This window comes from Gossypium hirsutum, chromosome D05, assembly GCF_007990345.1.
Source record: "Gossypium hirsutum isolate 1008001.06 chromosome D05, Gossypium_hirsutum_v2.1, whole genome shotgun sequence".
In the NCBI taxonomy this organism is placed as follows: Eukaryota; Viridiplantae; Streptophyta; class Magnoliopsida; order Malvales; family Malvaceae; genus Gossypium; species Gossypium hirsutum.
In genome coordinates, this window is record NC_053441.1 from 59576462 (window position 1) to 59596029 (window position 19568).

A 19568-nucleotide genomic window follows, 5' to 3' on the forward strand; every position below is an offset into this window, starting at 1 on the left:
TTTTGGTTGGCTGTTGAAAATAAGCTATAAGAGTGTTGTGTGACAGTGTAGCGGCACAAAATCTTAAATAGGGTTAATTTCTTTGTAAACCGTCATTATTTATTATTTTGTTTTTATTCTTCTTCAACACCAAAATCAGAAAGGCTTCTTACCAATTAATTCAGGTCAAATTATGTCTGGCATAACAGTTATCACTATTGATAGTAATTTTCTTTGGCTCATATATATCTAATAAAGTGTAAATTTAACTAATAATTATAATTTATATATAGTAAATATTTTTTTAAAAATTTTATAATTATAATTTTATATGGTGCCCGTAAATAAAATTGATAAAAAGAATATCTGTAATGGCAGACAGCAAAGAAAAAGCTAAAAGAAACTTCATAATTTGCCTGTTTTTATCTTCAGTTTCTTCTTATCTCTTCTTCACTGCTTTTAATTTGTTTCGATGTCCAAGGTCTATCACAAATTTTCAAGCATCCAGTCAACGTAATTTTCTTTCATTTCCTTAATTCATGACATGCTTTTCTTTGCTTTTGATTATCTGCTACTGTTATAGCAGCTAGCTTTGTAAGATTGTCAAGGACGTGAACTTCACTGCTTCATTTTCAGTTCTAATCTCTCAACACTTTTCAGCCACTAAGTCAGGTAATAGGATTTGAGGCAATGATTTCCTCTACTGATTATCAACAGTTTTAGATTTTAAGACAAGATGATCAGCACACATAATCTACTCTAGATTGAAATTAATACAGAAAGAGCTACCCAGAAGCAATATAATGTTGAAATCTCAAACTGTTAACATTTTAACTCTTCATATTCTGTAATGAACTGGTGCACACTTGAATCTAGCATTTTATATACATCGAGAGCTTAATTCTAGTGACCAGAATTTCATCATGTTTCTGTCTGCCACCCATCCATAGCTCCATCTAATAAACGCCATTGCTTGAAACTTGCATTCATGCTTACACTGACAATACTTCATGATATATCCAATTCATTCGCAGATTTTCATTCTCTGCTACTGTTATATATGATTGCATTGCAGGGACATAGCAATGGAATACGTAGAGCCTGTTGCCGGCATTGCAACTTGTCTCGGAACTCCTGTTTGTAAATATTTGCAATATCACAGAAAGCTGAACGATTATGTGAGAAGCTTCAAGAGGATCAGAGATGAATTGAATTGCAAAATGGAAGATATAGAGCTGCAATTGAAAGCAGAGCTTCTTTCTCCTGGGAGGAAGATACCAAAGTAGGGAGTTGAAAATTGGTTGAAAGATGCGAATGAGATGATTGCGGAAGCACAGGATGTGGAAAATAAAGTCAGAAACGGGAGATATCTCTGTCGTGCTTGCAACGGGAAGCTGGTTGATGAGAAGACTGGAGAAATGAAGGGATTTCTTGATAAAGCTCCTAATGCCTCTGAAGGTCTTGCCATAGATGGTCCAAGTGCTGGGTTGCCGCTGCCAACATCAGAACTAGTTGGAGAGGAAGCTGTCAGAAATGAGATTTGGGCATGTTTGATGCAGGAGAAGGTGAGCAAGATTGGGGTTTGGGGGATGGGCGGTGTAGGTAAAACCACTATCATGAAGCACATCCACAATGATCTTTTAAAGCAACAAAGATTCGAAAGGGTAATCTGGGTTACCATATCAAAGGAGTTCAATGTAATGAAGGTACAAGATGATATTGCAGCTGCTTTGAAGTTGAAGGAAGATTGGCCTAGAGAAGGAGACAAGCTCAGACGAGCTGCAATCTTGTCAGAAATTCTGAAGAAAGTAGGAAAGCATGTTCTAATCCTAGATGATGTGTGGGATGAAGTCTCTCTAGAAGAAGTTGGGATCCCTGAGCCGAGTGACAGCAATGGCTGCAAGTTGGTGTTGACAACCCGTTCGGAGCATGTCTTTAAGTATATGGGCTGCACGGTGATAAAAGTGAAGCCCCTTTCAGCACAACAGGCATTGACACTATTCTTGAGTAAAGTTGGCCCGAACATAGTGCAAAATCAAACTTTAATGCCAATTTTGAGGCTCGTTGTTGAAGAATGTGCGGGTCTACCTCTTACAATTGTCGTCATAGCTGGTACATTGAGAGGAGAAGATGACCCTCTTATTTGGAAAAATACACTAAGGGAATTGAAAGAGAGAATAGGGAAAGTGCAAGAAGGGGAAGATAAAGTGATCGAGAGTTTGAAAGTTAGCTTCAATCACTTAAAAGACGAGAAAATGAAGCATTGTTTCTTACATTGTGCATTATATCCCGAAGATTTTGGAATTGAAAAGCATGGGCTAATTGATAGCTGGATTGAAGAGGGATTCATAGATGACATGAGTACAAGACAAGAAACGAAAGATAAGGGCCATGTTATTTTGAAGAAATTAGAAGATAATTGCTTGTTGGAAAAGGTCTCGAGTGTAACAGTGAAAATGCATGATGCAGTGAGAGACATGGCATTGTCGATCACAAGAATGAATCCTCGATATTGCAGGAGAACCCTATAAAGAAGATCTCAAGTTCTTTCTTCACAAACATGCCTTGTCTTAGTGTTCTCAATTTGTCCTCTACGAAGATCAAAAGTTTACCAAATTCCATCTCTGAACTAAAGAACCTCACAACATTGTTGCTTTGTGGTTGTGAAGAATTAAGAGATCTGCCATGTCTTTCGATGCTTCAAGAATTGAAAAAGTTGGATCTTTCTGGGACTAAAATTGAGGAAGTCCCTGAAGGAATGGATATGCTGATAAAGCTAAGATATCTTGATCTTAGAGTGCGCACTCTGAAAGAGATACCCGCGGGACTTTTACCAAAACTCGTTCACCTTCAGCACTTGGGTTTTCATGAGAACAATGAAAAAACAAGTCTAAAAGCAGAGGAGATGGAACCATTGAAGAAGTTGGAGTACTTAACCGGACATTTCGAAGACATCAGTGAATTCAATAAGTTCATCTCCTCAATGCAACAAAGTAAGAAAAATCTCATCAAGTACTTTTTACAGGTGGGCTCATATAATGTGTGTATTGGAAGGGAGAAAAAAGTAACAATTGGAGGAGTCCAGAATTGGGAAGGTGAGTTAATTATGCACCCAATTGAAATTCGAGATTTGACTATTATAAGGTGCGACTATTTCAGAAACTTAGTCGATGATGATTCTTCCTTCAAAAATGCGATTGACTTGAGGGTTTGTAGGATTTGGGGGTGTGAAGGGATAGAGTGTGTTGTTTCCCTGTCCTCTTTTGCCTCTTCTTCCGCTCATCTATTTCAGAGCCTCGAGGTGTTGTATCTTCGTGATCTGCCAAAGCTGAGTGCCCTTATTATGAATGATGCATGAATTGGTTCAGCAACAACATCAACATTGGCTCCGTCTGCCACCTTTTCCCATCTCAAGGAAATTATGATAGTGAACTGCTCAAGTATGAAGACGCTGCTTCCACATTGGTTGCTTCCAAACCTCCAAAACCTGGAAGAAATAGATGTGGATGCTTGTAGTCAGCTAGTAGAAATATTGGGAGCAGCAACATCAGAAGTTGAAGAAAAAGGGAGTGATGCATTAATCAAATTCCATCTTCCTAAACTGAGAGTGCTGTCATTCTGGGAATTACCAAATTTGAAGAGCATATACAGCAAAAGTGGAGTGATGGTTTGTGATTCTCTCCAACTTATCCAAGTTGCTGGAGACTGTTATAAACTGAAGAGAATTCCTCCATTTGTTCCTCTTGTTGGCAATGGGCAGCCATTTGCATATGCTCCACCTTCTCTTACCATCTTCTCAAGCACAGCATGGTGGGAATCGTTGGAGTGGGATGACCATCCAAACTTTAAAAATGTTCTTCGCTTCAACCCCCGTTGAGGATAAGAGGTATGAACCATTTATGGTTTAGTTTATTTTTTTTATTTTGATAAATCTAATTTCTCCATATTAATTAAATTTGAAGTATATTTGTGAAGATGTTGAAGAGAAAGATAAAAGGGTTGGTGGGAAAGAAGTAGGGGGGAGGATAGTGCAAAAGAGAGGAGAAAAGGAATGATGGAAGAACATGGAGACTGAGGGGCAAAGGTAAATAAGAAATCAAACTGTCTCCCCTTTTTAAACATTTTCCCTCTCTTGCCATTCCTTCTATTCTCTTATATATTCTTCTCTAGTATATATATATATATACACTTCCCAAAATAACCTTCTAAATATTTATTATTAAAATATTTATATTAATCAAAATGATTTAAGGTGAGACAAAACTATGATCATAGTTTTATTTCCAATAAAAGTTAGGAAAGTATTGTAAAAAGACATAATATTTTTTAATTTCCATGTAAAATTTCTGGAAACATTAAGATTTAAAAAATAATAATATAGTTAGAAATTAATACCAAGAGAGCTACCCAGAAGCAATATAATGTTGAAATCCCAAACTGTTGAACATTTTACCTCTTAATATTCTGTTGCACACTTGAATCCAGCATTTTGTATACATTGAGAGGTTAATTCTGGATATACAAATTTCATCATGTTTCTGTCTGCCACCCATCCATGGCTCCATCTAATAAACGCCATTGCTTCAAACTTGCACTCATGCTTACACTGACATATCAAAAAGCCAATACATTCACAGATTTTCATTCTCTGCTACTGTTATATTTGCATGGACATAGCAATGGAGTACGTAGAGCCTGTTCTTGGCATTGCAAATTGTCTCGGAACTCCGGCTTATAAATACTTGCTGTATCACAGAAAGCTCAATGATTGTGTGAGAAACTTCAAGAGGATGAGAGATGAGTTGAATTGCAAAATGGAATATATAGAGTTGCAATTGAAAGCAGAGCTTCTTCGTCCTCTGGGGAAGATACCGAAGAAGGGAGTTGAAAATTGGTTGAAAACTGTGAAAGAGATGATTAGGGAAGCACAAGTTGTTGAAAACAAAGTCAGTAACGGGAGATATCTCTGTCGTACTTGCAACGGGAAGCTGGTTGATGAAACGACTCGAGAAATGAAGGAATTTCTTGATAACGCTCCTAATGCCTCTGAAGGTCTTGCAATGGATGGTCCAAGTGCTGGGTTGCTACTGCCAACATCAGAACTAGTTGGAGAAGAAGCTGTCAGAAATGAGATTTGGGCATGTTTGATGCAGGAGGAGGTGAGCAAGAGTGGGGTTTGGGGATGGGCATAAAAAAGTATTAAAATAGATCATTGCTAATTCTCTGTTTTCTTAATCGGTAAGTTTCTCTCTTCAAATCCTTTTATTTCTTTATTGAATCCATGGCATATCATTTGCAAACCGATTTCTGTACAGTTTGTTTGTTCAATTTTCACTTTCCAGTTTTTTTCTTGATTTAGATGGAAGATTCTTTTGCTGCATTTGAAGAGTTTCTAAAAATTTTAGTGTTTTCCTAAATCTAACTTTCTCGACACCAGGTGCACGTATAAATTCCTTTCGTGGAGATTATTTATCATGTTTGTGTGTTTCGTCTTTTGAGGTTGAGCTGTTTTAAAAATAAATATTTATTTTCTTTTGCATTTATTTCTAAGATCACCATAAATTGTTTAGGGTTGTCGATTTTGGGATTTTGGGTTTTGGGTGGTTTAATTTGGGGATTTTGGGTAAGGGTTTTGATTTTGGGAATTTTTGTTTAGGGTTTTTAATTTTGGAGATTTTGGGGATTTCTCACACCGCCCTCCTCATCACCTTCAAAGCCAAGAAATCTACATCTAGGTTCATGCAAAAAGTCGCCAGAACGCATGTTTAACACCTCGGGTCACTTCTGCCATGCGGATTGCATCGAACTAATTGAAGACTCTATCAAATAGCTCCAAAAATCTATACGTAAAATTTTTTTCATATCAGATGCTCCAACTTTGTGCTTATGAGTGATCTTCAAACCTAGGTTAATGCTGCTCTGACGAATGAAGATACTTGCATGGATGGATTCTTAAGCAGGGCTATGAATGGGTATGCAAAGATGATGGTGAGGAAACGAATTATTAAGATTACACAATTGACGAGCAATGTTTTGGCTCTCATCAATAACTACGCTTCATCTCAGATCCTTCATTGATTTTCTTGAGAAAATTTTGATGGCAAGGAAAGCATTGTGTTTCATGGATTTATGTTCAATATGGGATTTTATGGTTTTCGAACAAGACTTAAGTTTTTAAGGTACTGTAGATTGTGTTCTCAATTCTATGTTTGTGGTTATTGATTTTTGCAATTGTATCGGTTTGAATATGAAATTTGTGTTCGTGTATATTTAGGGGTTTTTTTATTGTTCTTTTAGTAATTTTAAAGCCATTTACTGATGTGGTATATAAGAGAAAAATAATGTTTTGTTAGTATCTAAATTCATTTGGACCGTCATGTCAGAGGTTAATGTTGACCGTTAAATAGCTAACGGCCACATCAGCCTCTATGTTAAAAACAAACCAATTTGTTAGAAATTTAAATTTTACACTATAAAATTAATTTTTAAAATTAACTATTCAATTTGTAATTGATTTTATTAAATTAAAATATTCACTAATTTTTAAAAATATTCTCCATGTTAATTAAAAAATATTTAAGAATTCAGTTAAATGATAATCAATTTATATTAAAATTAACTATTCAATTGGTTGTATTATTTCATTAATGTTCTTATAATATTATTTCATTTTTATTTATAGACACCAACTTCAAAATCAGAAGAGAATTAATTTACGAGAAGATATGATTTATACTGTAAACGATAAATAAGATATTATCAATTGATATGATAAAAACTTAAATAATATAAAAAGAGTAGCAAAATAAATTGAAAACATTTGATATGGTCTAAATGAACTATAATAAAAGGATTATTTATTTTGAAATGGTGATTTGAGAGACAACTAATCAATCCTACTATCTTGTCTTTTTTAAATAATTTGGGATCAAAGATCCATCAAAGATGACTCACATATGTTTCCCAAAGATATGATATATATATATTCCTATCAAGCAAGTTGACAGCTAAAGGGTGCAATTTTGACTTTGCTAAATTCTCTAGCATCAAAGAGGCAAGATATGTTGCAAACAAGACATAAATTACCAATATCAACCCCTACTTTTGTATGATAGAGAAAATATGATGTACAAGTTTACAGTCATGGAATGTATTAGGTGCATTGAAGATAATTCGGTGTTAGAATCAAAGATATTTATCGGTATTTTTGTTAATTGTAAAATTGTGCATAAACTGGAAAAAATGTTTGATTGCCATTACAAGAATTTCTTTAAAGTTAATAGTTTGAAAGATAATTTTAAGTAGGAGTTGGAAGGCATTGCTATAAAGAGAATCTAAAGAAAGTAATTTCATTTTGAGTTTCAAGTGAAAGGAATGAAAGAAAGGTTGCTTAAATAAATACGGAATTGGATATTGAGCTGTTTTGAATAGTTGGAGCGAAGGACACATGGACCATATGAAATTCTAGTCTACCAAAGTAATGCTAATCAGATTCCTCTTTGGAAATGACCAACTTTTCAAAACATTGTCAATCTACCTTGAAAGGTGGCATCGGTGAAAGAATCAATCATGAAATATTAAAATTATACTAAAATGACTATAAAGATTTATTTCCCCCATAAATAAACATATTCTTATTCTTCCTTAAAAATTAACATGATTTTATCTTAATATACATGTATATATATTTATGTGTCAAAATAGCCTTCTAAAATATTTATTTTAGAAAATAATTTATATAATACATATAAAATTAATTATAAACTTATTTTGATATGATGTCGAAATTAAATATTATAATGGTCCTTTACCACATTCAACACTAACTTTTATTTTATTATTTTTTTAAAAATAAACTTTAAATTTTATAATAAACAGCATACATAGGCTTCAAATTTTAAGTTTAAAATATGGGATAATAGTTTACTATAGACCCATCCATGGGCCCTTGACCAGAGTCGGGTGTATATAGATAAAGGTTTTTATAATTTGGGTCGGTCCAACTCAAATTTAATTTAAATAAAAAAATTATTTTTAAAATTTAAATTTAATTATAAAAATATGCTTCTTTTTTTTTTTTTGAACATTGAAACGAACTGTTTAGGTAGATCGAGTTGGGTTGAAAATGGGTTTGGACTTGAAAATTTTAGATTTTTTTAAGAGAATAATAATATCAAGGAGTCTAGTAATTAAAAATTTTATATTAAATTTTTACTGTTTGAAATCTTCTAATAACATAAAAAAAAATTTAAACCAAAGTTTTTAAAAGAATTTAGGGTAAACTACACCATTAGTCACTCAAAAAAGGGTCAATTTTCATTTTGATCACTTAACTAAAATAAGATACAATTTAGTCACTAATGTTTCTAGAAAAAAAATTTGGTCACCCGACTGTTAAGTGGCGCTTACTTTAGCTGATATGATAACAATTTTTGTCACATCCCAAAAACCAAGTTCGTAGAAATTGGGTTTGTCAAACCAAGAGTGGTGACGTCCTATTTTTGAGTTAAGATTGTGAAAATTATGTTAAGTAAATTGATTTGGTTCAGTGGTTAAGTGCTTTGGATGTGTTTAAGGTCTTGTGTTCAAATCTTTTCCCTTAAATTTTCATTATTTTTGTCCTAACTTTCATCTCTGAACATCTAGCTTATATATTATTTTTGCTCAATTGATAATTAGAATGAGTTTACTAGTTTAGTGGTAAGGCTTTAGTTTACTTAGAGGTCTTGTGTTTGAATCTTATGTGTGTAAAGTGAAATTATTTTTGTTTTTAAACTCTAAGAAATTTTTTTTATAAGGATAGCTAATCAAATTGAGTGTGGAAGTTTTCCATTTTCCTACAAACTTTCCCCAAAATTCGCCTCATTCTGTCGTCCACTTCTTGCCACATTGTTCACGTTTTCTTTTCCCTTTTCTTCTTCCATCTACTGATTTCTATTTTCTTTTTGCTTTAGTAGTTTTGGAGCCTTCCTTTCTCATCTTTGCTCTACTATTTTCTTTTGTGTTATTATATTGGTACGTTGTTGAATCTCTGTAATTCCTTCGGGTAAGTGTTGGTTATTTGTTTTATATAAATGTGGTGTTGGTTTAATCTTTCAAGTGATTGATGGATTCAAGTTTGATCTTTGTAATGTGTTGTTAGGAGAAGATCGACAGACTCGTGAATTGTCTCCAGCGGTTTAAGTGCGGGAAAGGGCTGTTGTTCTTGCAAGGGTAAGTGATTAAAGTTTTCAACTTGAGGTTGATTCGGTTGTTTAGGCTAAGTGTTTAGCATTTGTGATCGAATTAGTAACTTGGATTTAGCATATTACTAATAATTCTTACATTCTAAAATGTCGATTTAGGTACTGGAATCCTCGTATTGGTGTTAACATCGAAAATTGAGCAGGTGTGTAACGGAAAAATCAAAAAATAGCGAACGGCAAGATGTCAAAAAACCCACTATCGACGTCACACAGCCGTGTGCCAAGTTATGTGGGTCATACGGGCTGGGTTATTTGGGCCATGTGTGTCAGGCTGTGTGCCAGGCCGTGTGGGGCCATTTTTCGTAAAATTCTGTCAGGGTCATTTTTGAAGTGCAATTTAAAATTAGTCACTTCTTAGGTTCTGAAATGTGTTATGTATGCATTCTGGATACGAAATTTGATATTTTGTTTCTGTTAATGTGGTTTTTGAAAGCATATTATTCAATATTGACATTGTACGTGTAACATTTGAGAGTATGTCTATGGTATAATTTATGCTTCTGATCTGTAATTTGAGAATCTATTTAAGCATGATTCATTTATGTGCATCTAAGTATGTAAAATGTTTTGATATGTGCATTGGGGTGGTATGATGATGTGATGGAGGAGGTATTTGGCAGTTTAACTGCATACTAATATTTATAAGCCATCGTTGTCGAGCAACTCGAGATAACTTAATTTGTGGTTTAATATAACTTAATTTGTGGTTTAACCTCATATCTAATATGGTGGATTGAACTCATTTATTGATTTTGGCAGAATATCGCATTATTTATGGCAGCTTGACTATGACTACGCTATTCTAAAAAGTGATATACGCTCACTTATTGGTGTGACGGATGGATGGGCTCTTATAGTCCTATTTGGTGTGTATTGGTGGGATGGAGATGGTGTGTAGTGGATAGGTGTAGGATCTATTTCTGTGTCTGTATTTGCATCTGTATTTGTATCGGCATCTGATTTTATATATGAGATTGCATCTATATCTGAAATTGAAATTATATATGTAATTGAATTGTCTCTATTTATGTAACTGTTACTGTATTTGAGTCTATTCTGCCTGTTTGGGTTGAGTTACACACTAAGCCTATAAGCTCACCCAAGTTCTTTGGCTTTTCAGATAATCGGCATACTAAGGACCAAACGACGTGCAGAAGCTCATATTGGGTTCTCAGTTATTTAAGTATGATGGTTCATGTTTTTAAATTATTCTGGACTTTCTAGATTTTTTGGGGGGTTGTAAATCTGTTTCTGTATTTTGCTTTTACGTTTGGGTTTGCTTAGTTGAATTTAGTAATTATTACTTAAAACTACAAAGTTTTGTGTTTTGCAAATTAAGTCACGATTTTCGAAATTTAATACTTTGAAATTTCTGCTGCAAAATAAAGTAATCATTTAAGTGTTTTTCTATAATAAAATAAATAGTTTTAACGAATGTTTTCTTAAAAACTAGAAAGTGATTTGCCAGAATTAATATTGCCAAAACACACGATTTCAAATTCAATTTCTAGGTTTTTAAATAAGTTAATGTAATTCCTCCAAATTTGGTCATAACGTCTAGGTCGGGTTTGGGATGTTACAATTTTAGTCCTTAATTTTTATATTTTTACCAAATTGACCCTAATTTTATATAAAAATTATAAAAAAACTCAAAATCATTTATAAAATAGAAAAATGTACGTAAAATTTTAGAAAAAGAAAATCTTGAATATGTTGCTGAAGAACTAAATTGTATGAGAAATAAAGAAAAGTATCATTCAATAGAATCCAATAACAAACTAGGCACATAATACAATAAAAAAGTTAGACCATTACATACTTCCTCAACGTTTCTCGAAACCAAATTAGTAATATTATCTAGTTGAGTTTCATGCTCTTGAAGAACATTTAGAACCGGCATTACAAAGATTTATGAAATCGACCCGGATGTCATTTTTTTTAGTCAAAAGATTACAAAATATACCACAAAATTTTTTTCAAATTCAATTCAAAATTTAATTATATTTAAAATATTTTTCATAACCCAATTTGTAAAAACAAATTATGTTTCTTCTTCCATGGTCGAGTTGGGCTTGGAAAAGGTTTTTATGTCTTGACCCGTTACAACTTGAATTCAATTTAAATAATAAAAGATATTTTTAAAATTTAAATTTAATTAAAAATATAAAAATGTTTTTAATATTTTATTATTTTCTGAACTCTCAAATGGACTTTTGGAGTGACCAAGCTAGGCTAAAAATGGGTTAGGCTTGAAAAAATTTTAGATTATTTATAAGAGTATATCAAGGTGTCTAACAATTACAATTTTTTTTTGAAAGGTCTTAATAACACTAGAAATCTTATCACACACATATGCATGTGAAAATCACGTATTTATAACACAGACTGTGTTTAAAAATAACATACAATGAATACTGAAAAGTATAATTTGGAACTAATTAATAATAACACGTGAAATATGTATGATATTAAAATAAAAATTAGATTAAATTGAGAGTAAAACAAAATCTAAACACAAAAATACATCATATTAAGAATACTAAATGAATACAAATGTTTATCATTGTTTTGTCTTCAATCCCGAGTTGGTGATGCTAAATCAATAACATTATTTACATACACAAATATATAAAAACTTAGAACACAAATGTTATGACATGTACATTTCTGACATTTGTTAATTCTGCATGTGCATTAGGATGAGATTTGTGTTTACGGAGGAAGTGTGGGAGTTTAATTCATTTGCCTTATTTGGTGGCTTAGCCACACATATTTCTGCATTTGGCGATGAATCACCTAATGATCTGGCAGTTAGGCTGCGAATACTTTGAAAAGTTTTATATCGACACTAAGTGGTGTGTAGGGTTTGATGGTTATTTAATACCCTATATGGTGTGTAGGGATGGTCGGAGATGGTGCGTAACGGATCGGAGTAGGATTGTAATCTACACCTGATATGTTCTGATTCTGTTTCTGTATATGATATATGTCTAATTGACTTCCAAAAGCATGTTTGAAAATTAAATCTAATATTTTAACTCTTATAAGTTACACATTGAGCTTGTAAGCTCACTCTCAGTTTCTCTTATTCTTAGGCAATCCTTAGATTTAGGTGGGTAGGTGTGACTGGAGCTCGGTTAATTATCTTCTTGGTATATTTGTTATTTTAATTTGGTTTATTCTATGTTGGTTTTGAATTGTTTTTGGACTGTTTTTAAGTTTAGGTTTATTTTCATTTTATTTATTTATTTAAACGTTTTTGGTTGGTTTAAATTTGATCTACAAAATGTTAAATTACATAGCAACAAACCGTGTTTTCAAAATCGAACTCAACTAAAAATTTTCGCTGCAAACGTAAGTGTTTTACGAGTAAATAATCGACAAATTTATCGAAATGGTTAAGAAGGATATTTTCCCCAAATAAACTCGGATTTTACTTAATAAGAGCTAGCATTGTTTTATAAGTCGAACGGATTTTGGATTTTCAAATAAATTGTAGTAACATCTCCAGATTTGGCCATAACGTCTAGGCCGGGTTTGGGGTGTTATAGAGCCTATAAGCTCACCCAATGTTTCTAACTTCTCAATTAATCAACATATTTAGGACCAGATGACGTGCAGGAGATCAGATTGAGTTCTCAATTATTTAAGTATGATGGTTCATGTTTTTAAATTATTCTGGACATTCTGATTTTTTTGGGGGTTGTAAATCTTTTTCTGGATTTTGCTTTGCTTAGTTGGATTTAGTAATTATTACTTAAAACTACAAGATTTTGTGTTTTACAAATTAAGTCATGGTTTTCAAATTTTAGTACTCTAAAATTTTCACTGCAAAATAAAGTAATCACTTAAGTGTTTTTCTATAACAAAATAAATAGTTTTAATGATTATTTTCTTAAAAATTGAAAAGCGATTTGCCAGAATTAATATTGTCAAAACACACAATTTCAAATTTATTTTTTGGGTTTTTAGACAAGTTAATGTAATTCCTCTAGATTCGACCATAAAGTATAAACCAGGTTTGTGGCGTTACAATTTTTGTCCTCAATATATATATATATATATATTGATCAATTTGACCCTGATTTTATATAAAAAAATTAAAATCATTTATAAAATAGAAAAATGTATATAAAATTCTAGAAAAATAAAATCTTGAATATGTTGTTGAAGAACTAAAATGTATGAGAAATAAAGAAAATATCATTCAATAGAATCCAATAACAATAAAGAAACAAAACGAAATAAAAAAGTTCAGTTTCATGCTCTTGAAGAACATCTAGGATTGATATTACAAAGACTTATAAAATCAACCCGGATGTCTTTTTTTTCCTTGTCAAAAGATTACAAAATATACCACAATTTTTTTTCAAACTCATTTCAAGTTTTAATTACATTTAAATTATTTTTCAGAACCTAAATTGTAAAAACAAAATGTGTTTCTTCTTCCATGGTTGAGTTGGGCTTAGACAAGGTTTTTATGTCACGAGCTGTTTCAACTAGAATTCAATTTAAATAATAAAAAATATTTTTAAATTTTAAATTTAATTAAGAATATAAAAATGTTTTTTAATATTTTATTATTTTTTGAACTCTCAAATAAACATTTCTGGGTTGACTGAGCTGGGCTAAAAATGGATTAGGCTTGAAAAAATTTTAGATTATTTTTAAGAGTATATCAAGAAGTCTAATAATTACAATTTTTTAAAAAGGTTTTAATAACACTAGAAATCTTATCACACGCATATGAGTGTGAAAATCACGTATTTAGAACACATATTTGTTGGTAAAAAGAACATACAATAAATAATGAAGAGTATGATTCGGAACTAATTAATAATAACACATGAAATATGTATGATATTAAAATAAAAATTAGATTAAATTGAGAGTGAAACAAAATTTAAACACAAAAACACATGAATATTAAATGAATACAAATGTTTATCATTGTTTTGTCTTCAATACTGAGTTGGTGTCATGTTCATTTGTGACGCTAAATCAATGACATGATTTACATATACAAATATATAAAAATTTAGAACACAAATAAAGTTATTAAAGTTTCAAATGAAAACATTATAACTAATGTAAATGAAAAAGCTTTATATGCATGGTGTCCCCTAGTTCAAATATCATTATGGGTAAATTTTTATTGATTTATAAAAAAATATAAAATGATGAAAACACCCTCATAAACATATATCTTACTTTGTAAATAAAATAGTATTTTTGGTAAAATTTTTAAAAGAATTTAGGGTAAAATTCAACTATGATTAAGTTTTTATTTTGGTCACTTAACTAAAATATGTTACAATTTGATCACTAATGTTTTAGAAATTATTTTCTTTTTGACACCCAACTATTAAGTGGCACTTGTTTTAGTTGGTATAATAATAATTCTAGTCATCAGTTCTTATATTTTTTTGTCAATTTGACTCTGATTGTGTATAAAATATTATTAAAAAAGCTCAAAATATTTATAGAATAGAAAAATGTAGATAAGATTTCTAGAAAAATAAAATCTTGAAGTTGTTGAATAACTAAATTGTATGAAAAATAAAGAAAACTATGATTTAATAAAATACAATAACAAATTGAAAACAAAACAAAGTTACATTTTGCACCTTATACTTGTTCATAATAGCTAATATTCACATAATTTTTCAATTCACAGCTAAACATATAGATGAAATATTCAAGTACAATTTACACATAATATAAAACCAGAGAGTAAGTTTCAAATTTAAAGTCACACCCTAATTCAACTCATTGACTTGTATATTTAATTTCAAGTTGTATATTCAATACTGACAACTTCAACAATGCAAATCATTTAGTAATGGGGTGCCAATAACTATACCTAACGCAGCTCCTTTACTTGTATATTTAATTTCAGGTTGTAACATTCTGATACCCTGCCAACTATTATTTTTATTAAATATTATTTATTGCCATCTTCAATGATTTTGTTTTGATCTCCAAGGTCTACCACAACATTTCAAGCATCCTGTCAAGCTAATTTTCTTTCATTTGCTTAATCCATCACATGCTTTTCTTTGCTCGATTCATGACTTTGCAATGATTCTTTCTGATTATCTGCTACTCTTATCAGCTAGCTTTGTAAGACAGCCAAGGAAGAAGTGAACTTCACTGCTTCATTTTCAGTTCTATTCTCTCAACACTTTCAGCCACTAAGTCAGGTAATAAGATCTGAAGCAATGATTTCCTCTACTGATTATCAACAGTTTTAGATTTTAAGATAAGATGATCAGCAGTCATAATCTACTCTAGATTGAAATTAATACAAAAATAGCTACCCAGAAGCAATATAACGTTGAAATCTGTCAACATTTTAACTCTTAATATTGTGTAATGAACTGCTGCACACTTGAATCTAGCATTTTATATACATCGAGAGCTTGATTCTGGTGACCAGAATTTCATCATGTTTCTGTCTGCCACCCATCCATAGCTCCATCTAATAAACGCCATTGCTTGAAACTTGCATTCATGTTTCCCTTTTCATGCTTACACTGACATATCAATACTTCATAAAATATCCAATTCATTCACAGATTTTCATTCTCTGCTACTGTTATATATGATTGCATTGCAGGGACATAGCAATGGAGTACGTAGAGCCTGTTGTCGGCATTGCAAATTGTCTCGGAACTCCTGTTTGTAAATATTTGCAATATCACAGAAAGCTGAACGATTATGTGAGAAACTTCAACAGGATCAGAGAAGAATTGAATTGCAAAATGGAAGAAATAGAGCTGCAATTGAAAGCTGAGCTTTTTCGTCCTCTGGGGAAGATACCGAAGAAGGGAGTTGAAATTTGGTTGAAAGCTGTGAAAGAGATGATTAGGGAAGCACAATTTGTTGAAAACAAAGCCAGTAACGGAAGGTATCTCTGTCGTGCTTGCAACGGGAAGCTGGTTGATGAAAAGACTCGAGAAATGAAGGAATTTCTTGATAAAGCTCCTAATGCCTCTGAAGGTCTTGCCATGGATGGTCCAAGTGGTGGGTTGCCACTGCCAACATCAGAACTAGTTGGGGAGGAAGCTGCAAGAAAAGAGATTTGGGCATGTTTGATGCAAGAGGAGGTAAAAGAGATTGGGGTTTGGGGGATGGGCGGTGTGGGTAAAACCACTATCATGAAGCACATCCACAATGATCTTTTGAAAGAACAAAGATTCGAAAGGGTAATCTGGGTTACCATATCAAAGGAGTTCAATGTCATGAAGGTACAAGATGATATTGCAGCTGCTTTGAAGTTGAACGAAGATTGGCCTAGAGAAGGAGACAAGCTAAGACGAGCAGCAATCTTGTCAGAAATGCTGAAGAACGCAGGAAAGCATGTTCTAATCCTAGATGATGTGTGGGATGAATTCTCTCGAGAAGAAGTTGGGATCCCCGAGCCGAGTGACAGCAATGGCTGCAAGTTGGTGTTGACAACCCGTTCGGAGCATGTCTGTAAGTTTATGGGTTGTAAGGTGATAAAAGTGAAGCCCCTTTCAGGACAACAGGCATTGACACTATTCTTGAGTAAAGTTGGCCCGAACATAGTGCAAAATCAAACTTTAATGCCAATTTTGAGGCCCGTTGTTGAAGAATGTGCGGGTCTACCTCTTACAATTGTTGTCGTAGCTGGTACATTGAAAGGAGAAGAGGACCCTCTTATTTGGAAAAATGCACTCAGGGAATTGAAAGAGAGAATAGGGAAAGTGAAAGAAGCGGAAGATAAAGTGATCGAGAGTTTGAAAGTTAGCTTCAATCACTTAAAAGACGAGAAAATGAAGCATTGTTTCTTACATTGCGCATTATATCCTGAAGATTTTCAAATTTGGAAGTATGGGCTAATTGAGTGCTGGATTGAAGAGGGATTCATAGATGATATGGGTACAAGACAAGAAATGAAAGAAAAGGGCCATGTTATTTTGAAGAAGTTAGAAGAGAATTGCTTGTTGGAAAATACTACCAATGTAAATGGTCAACCTTGCGTAAAGATGCATGATGCAGTGAGAGAGATGGCATTGTCGATCACAAGAATGAATCCTCGATGTATGATACAAGCAGGTTTGCAATTAGAAGAGTTACCAGAAAAGGAGCAATGGAGTCCGGATATTGAGAAAGTGTCACTGATGTATAACTCCATATCAGAAATTTCCATAGATGTGCTGCCCACAAAATGTCAACTTCTCACAACCTTGTTATTGCAGGAGAACCCTATAAAGAAGATCTCAAATTCTTTCTTCATAAACATGCCTTGTCTTAGTGTTCTCAATTTGTCCTCTACGAAGATCAAAAGTTTACCAAATTCCATCTCTGAACTAAAGAACCTCACAACATTGTTGCTTTCTGGCTGTTATGAATTAAGAGCTCTGCCATGTCTTTCGATGCTTCAAGAATTGAAGAAGTTGGATCTAAGTTGGACTAGAATTGAGGAAGTACCAGAAGGCATGGATATGCTGATAAAGCTAAGATATCTTGATGTTCAAGTGTTCACTCTGAAAGAGATACCCGCTGGACTTTTACCAAAACTCGTTCACCTTCAGCACTTGGGTTTTCATAAGGACAATAAAAGAACCAGTCTAAAAGCAGAGGAGATGGAACCATTGAAGAAGTTGGAGAACTTAACCGGACATTTCGAAGACGTCAGTGAATTCAGTAAGTTCATCTCCTCAATGCAACAAAGTAAGAAAAATCTCATCAAGTACGATTTACAGCTGGGCTCATCTTTTATGCGTGCTACAAGAGATAAAACAGTAACAATTGGAGGATTCCATGATTGGGAAGGTGAGTTAATTATGCACCCAATTGAAATTCAACAGTTGAATATTTTAAAGTGCCACAATTTAAGAAGCTTAGTCAATGATAATTCTTCCTTCAAAAATGCGATTGGCTTGAGGGTTTGGTGGTGTGAAGGGATAGAGTGTGTTGTTTCCCTGTCCTCTTTTGCCTCTTCTTCCGCTCATCCATTTCAGAGCCTCGAGATGTTGGATCTTAGTGAGCTACCAAAGTTGAGTGCCCTTATTATGAAAGATGAAGGAATTGGTCCAGCAACAACATCAACATTGGCTCCGTCTGCCGCCTTTTCCCATCTTAAGGAAATTACGATAGACAGCTGCTCAAGTATGAAGACGTTGCTTCCACATTGGTTGCTTCCAAACCTCCAAAACCTGGAAGTAATATCAGTGTCACACTGTGATAAGGTAGCAGAAATATTGGGAGCACCAACATCAGAAGTTGAAGAAAAAGGGAGTGATGCATTAATCAAATTCCATCTTCCTAAATTGAGAAAGTTGAAATTGTGGAGATTACCAAATTTGACGAGCATATGCAGCAAAAGTGGAGTGATGGTTTGCGATTCTCTCCAAGTTATCCAAGTTGCTGGAGACTGTTATAAACTGAAGAGAATTCCTCCATTTGTTCCCCTTGTTGGCAATGGGCAGCCATTTGCATATGCTCCACCTTCTCTTACCATCAGGTCATGGAAAGAATGGTGGGAATGGTTGGAGTGGGATGACCATCCAAACTTTAAAAATGTTCTTCAACCCCTTTGGAAGGATGGAAGGTATGAACCATTTATAGCTTAGTTTATTTTATTTAATTTATAAATCTAATTTCTGAATTTTAAAACCATTTCATGTTATATTTTATTTTTGTTATAAGATGATGCTGCCTCCATTGCCGCCAAAGAAGTAGAAGAGAGTAGCAGCGCGGAGGATGGTGCAAAAAAAGGCGGGAATAAAAGGAATGATGGAGCATTGAGGAATTGAGCAGCCACCATAATAATTGACTCCTTTTCCATTTTAATAACAAATTATTTTATTTGTATTTTTATATAAAACAATTAAATTCAAATATTATATAAAAAATCTTTATATGTTCTTAATTGAATTGATGTAATTCGTTAATTGAATTTTAATATTATTTTCATAAAATAACAAATATTATTTTGAGAATATTTTTATTTTTTACATAAAATTTTAAAATATATATGTACATGTTGAAATTTAAATCTAAAACATCACATTCTTTAATACCTCAATTCTATTATTTAAAATTATAGTACTCTTTACTTATATTGATCTATTGGCATAATCTTAATTAGATATGTTTGTATTGATCGTAAAGTGAAATTATTTTTCTTAACATTTATAATTGATTAATATTAAAATATTTCAAATTAAAAATAAATTACTAAAATTAATTTTAAAAAAAATTAGATTTAAAATGGAATTAAAATATAATATCAAATTATTACTACCTTTATAGTATAATTTATTGGATAAACTACACCGTAGGTTATTCTAAAACAACATTATTTCTATTTTG

The 19568-nt window shown here is 32.6% G+C and overlaps 2 protein-coding genes across 2 annotated transcripts; both read left to right on the forward strand.

The window, feature by feature from the left end:
- Window positions 1–436: 436 nt before the first annotated feature.
- On the forward strand, window positions 437–18826 carry LOC107902239 (probable disease resistance protein At1g61300). The gene is made up of 2 exons (XM_016828454.2): window positions 437–492; window positions 15844–18826. The coding sequence occupies exons 1-2, from the start codon at window positions 452–454 to the stop codon at window positions 18824–18826; spliced, it is 3024 nt and encodes a 1007-aa protein (XP_016683943.2). The 5' UTR covers window positions 437–451.
- LOC121216868 (uncharacterized) lies at window positions 3616–6247 on the forward strand. The gene is made up of 3 exons (XM_041092339.1): window positions 3616–3865; window positions 3955–4063; window positions 4657–6247. The coding sequence occupies exon 3, from the start codon at window positions 4659–4661 to the stop codon at window positions 5169–5171; it is 513 nt and encodes a 170-aa protein (XP_040948273.1). The 5' UTR covers window positions 3616–3865; window positions 3955–4063; window positions 4657–4658; the 3' UTR covers window positions 5172–6247.
- Window positions 18827–19568: the final 742 nt, after the last annotated feature.

Bases quoted from the DNA above. Each gene is read 5' to 3' on its own strand.
- LOC107902239 (XM_016828454.2), top strand. From the start codon at position 452: ATGTCCAAGGTCTATCACAAATTTTCAAGCATCCAGTCAAC. The intron at 493-15,843 runs GTAATTTTCTTT...ATTGCATTGCAG, and splicing joins TTTTCAAGCATCCAGTCAAC to GGACATAGCAATGGAGTACG.
- LOC121216868 (XM_041092339.1), top strand. From the start codon at position 4,659: ATGGAGTACGTAGAGCCTGTTCTTGGCATTGCAAATTGTCTCGGAACT.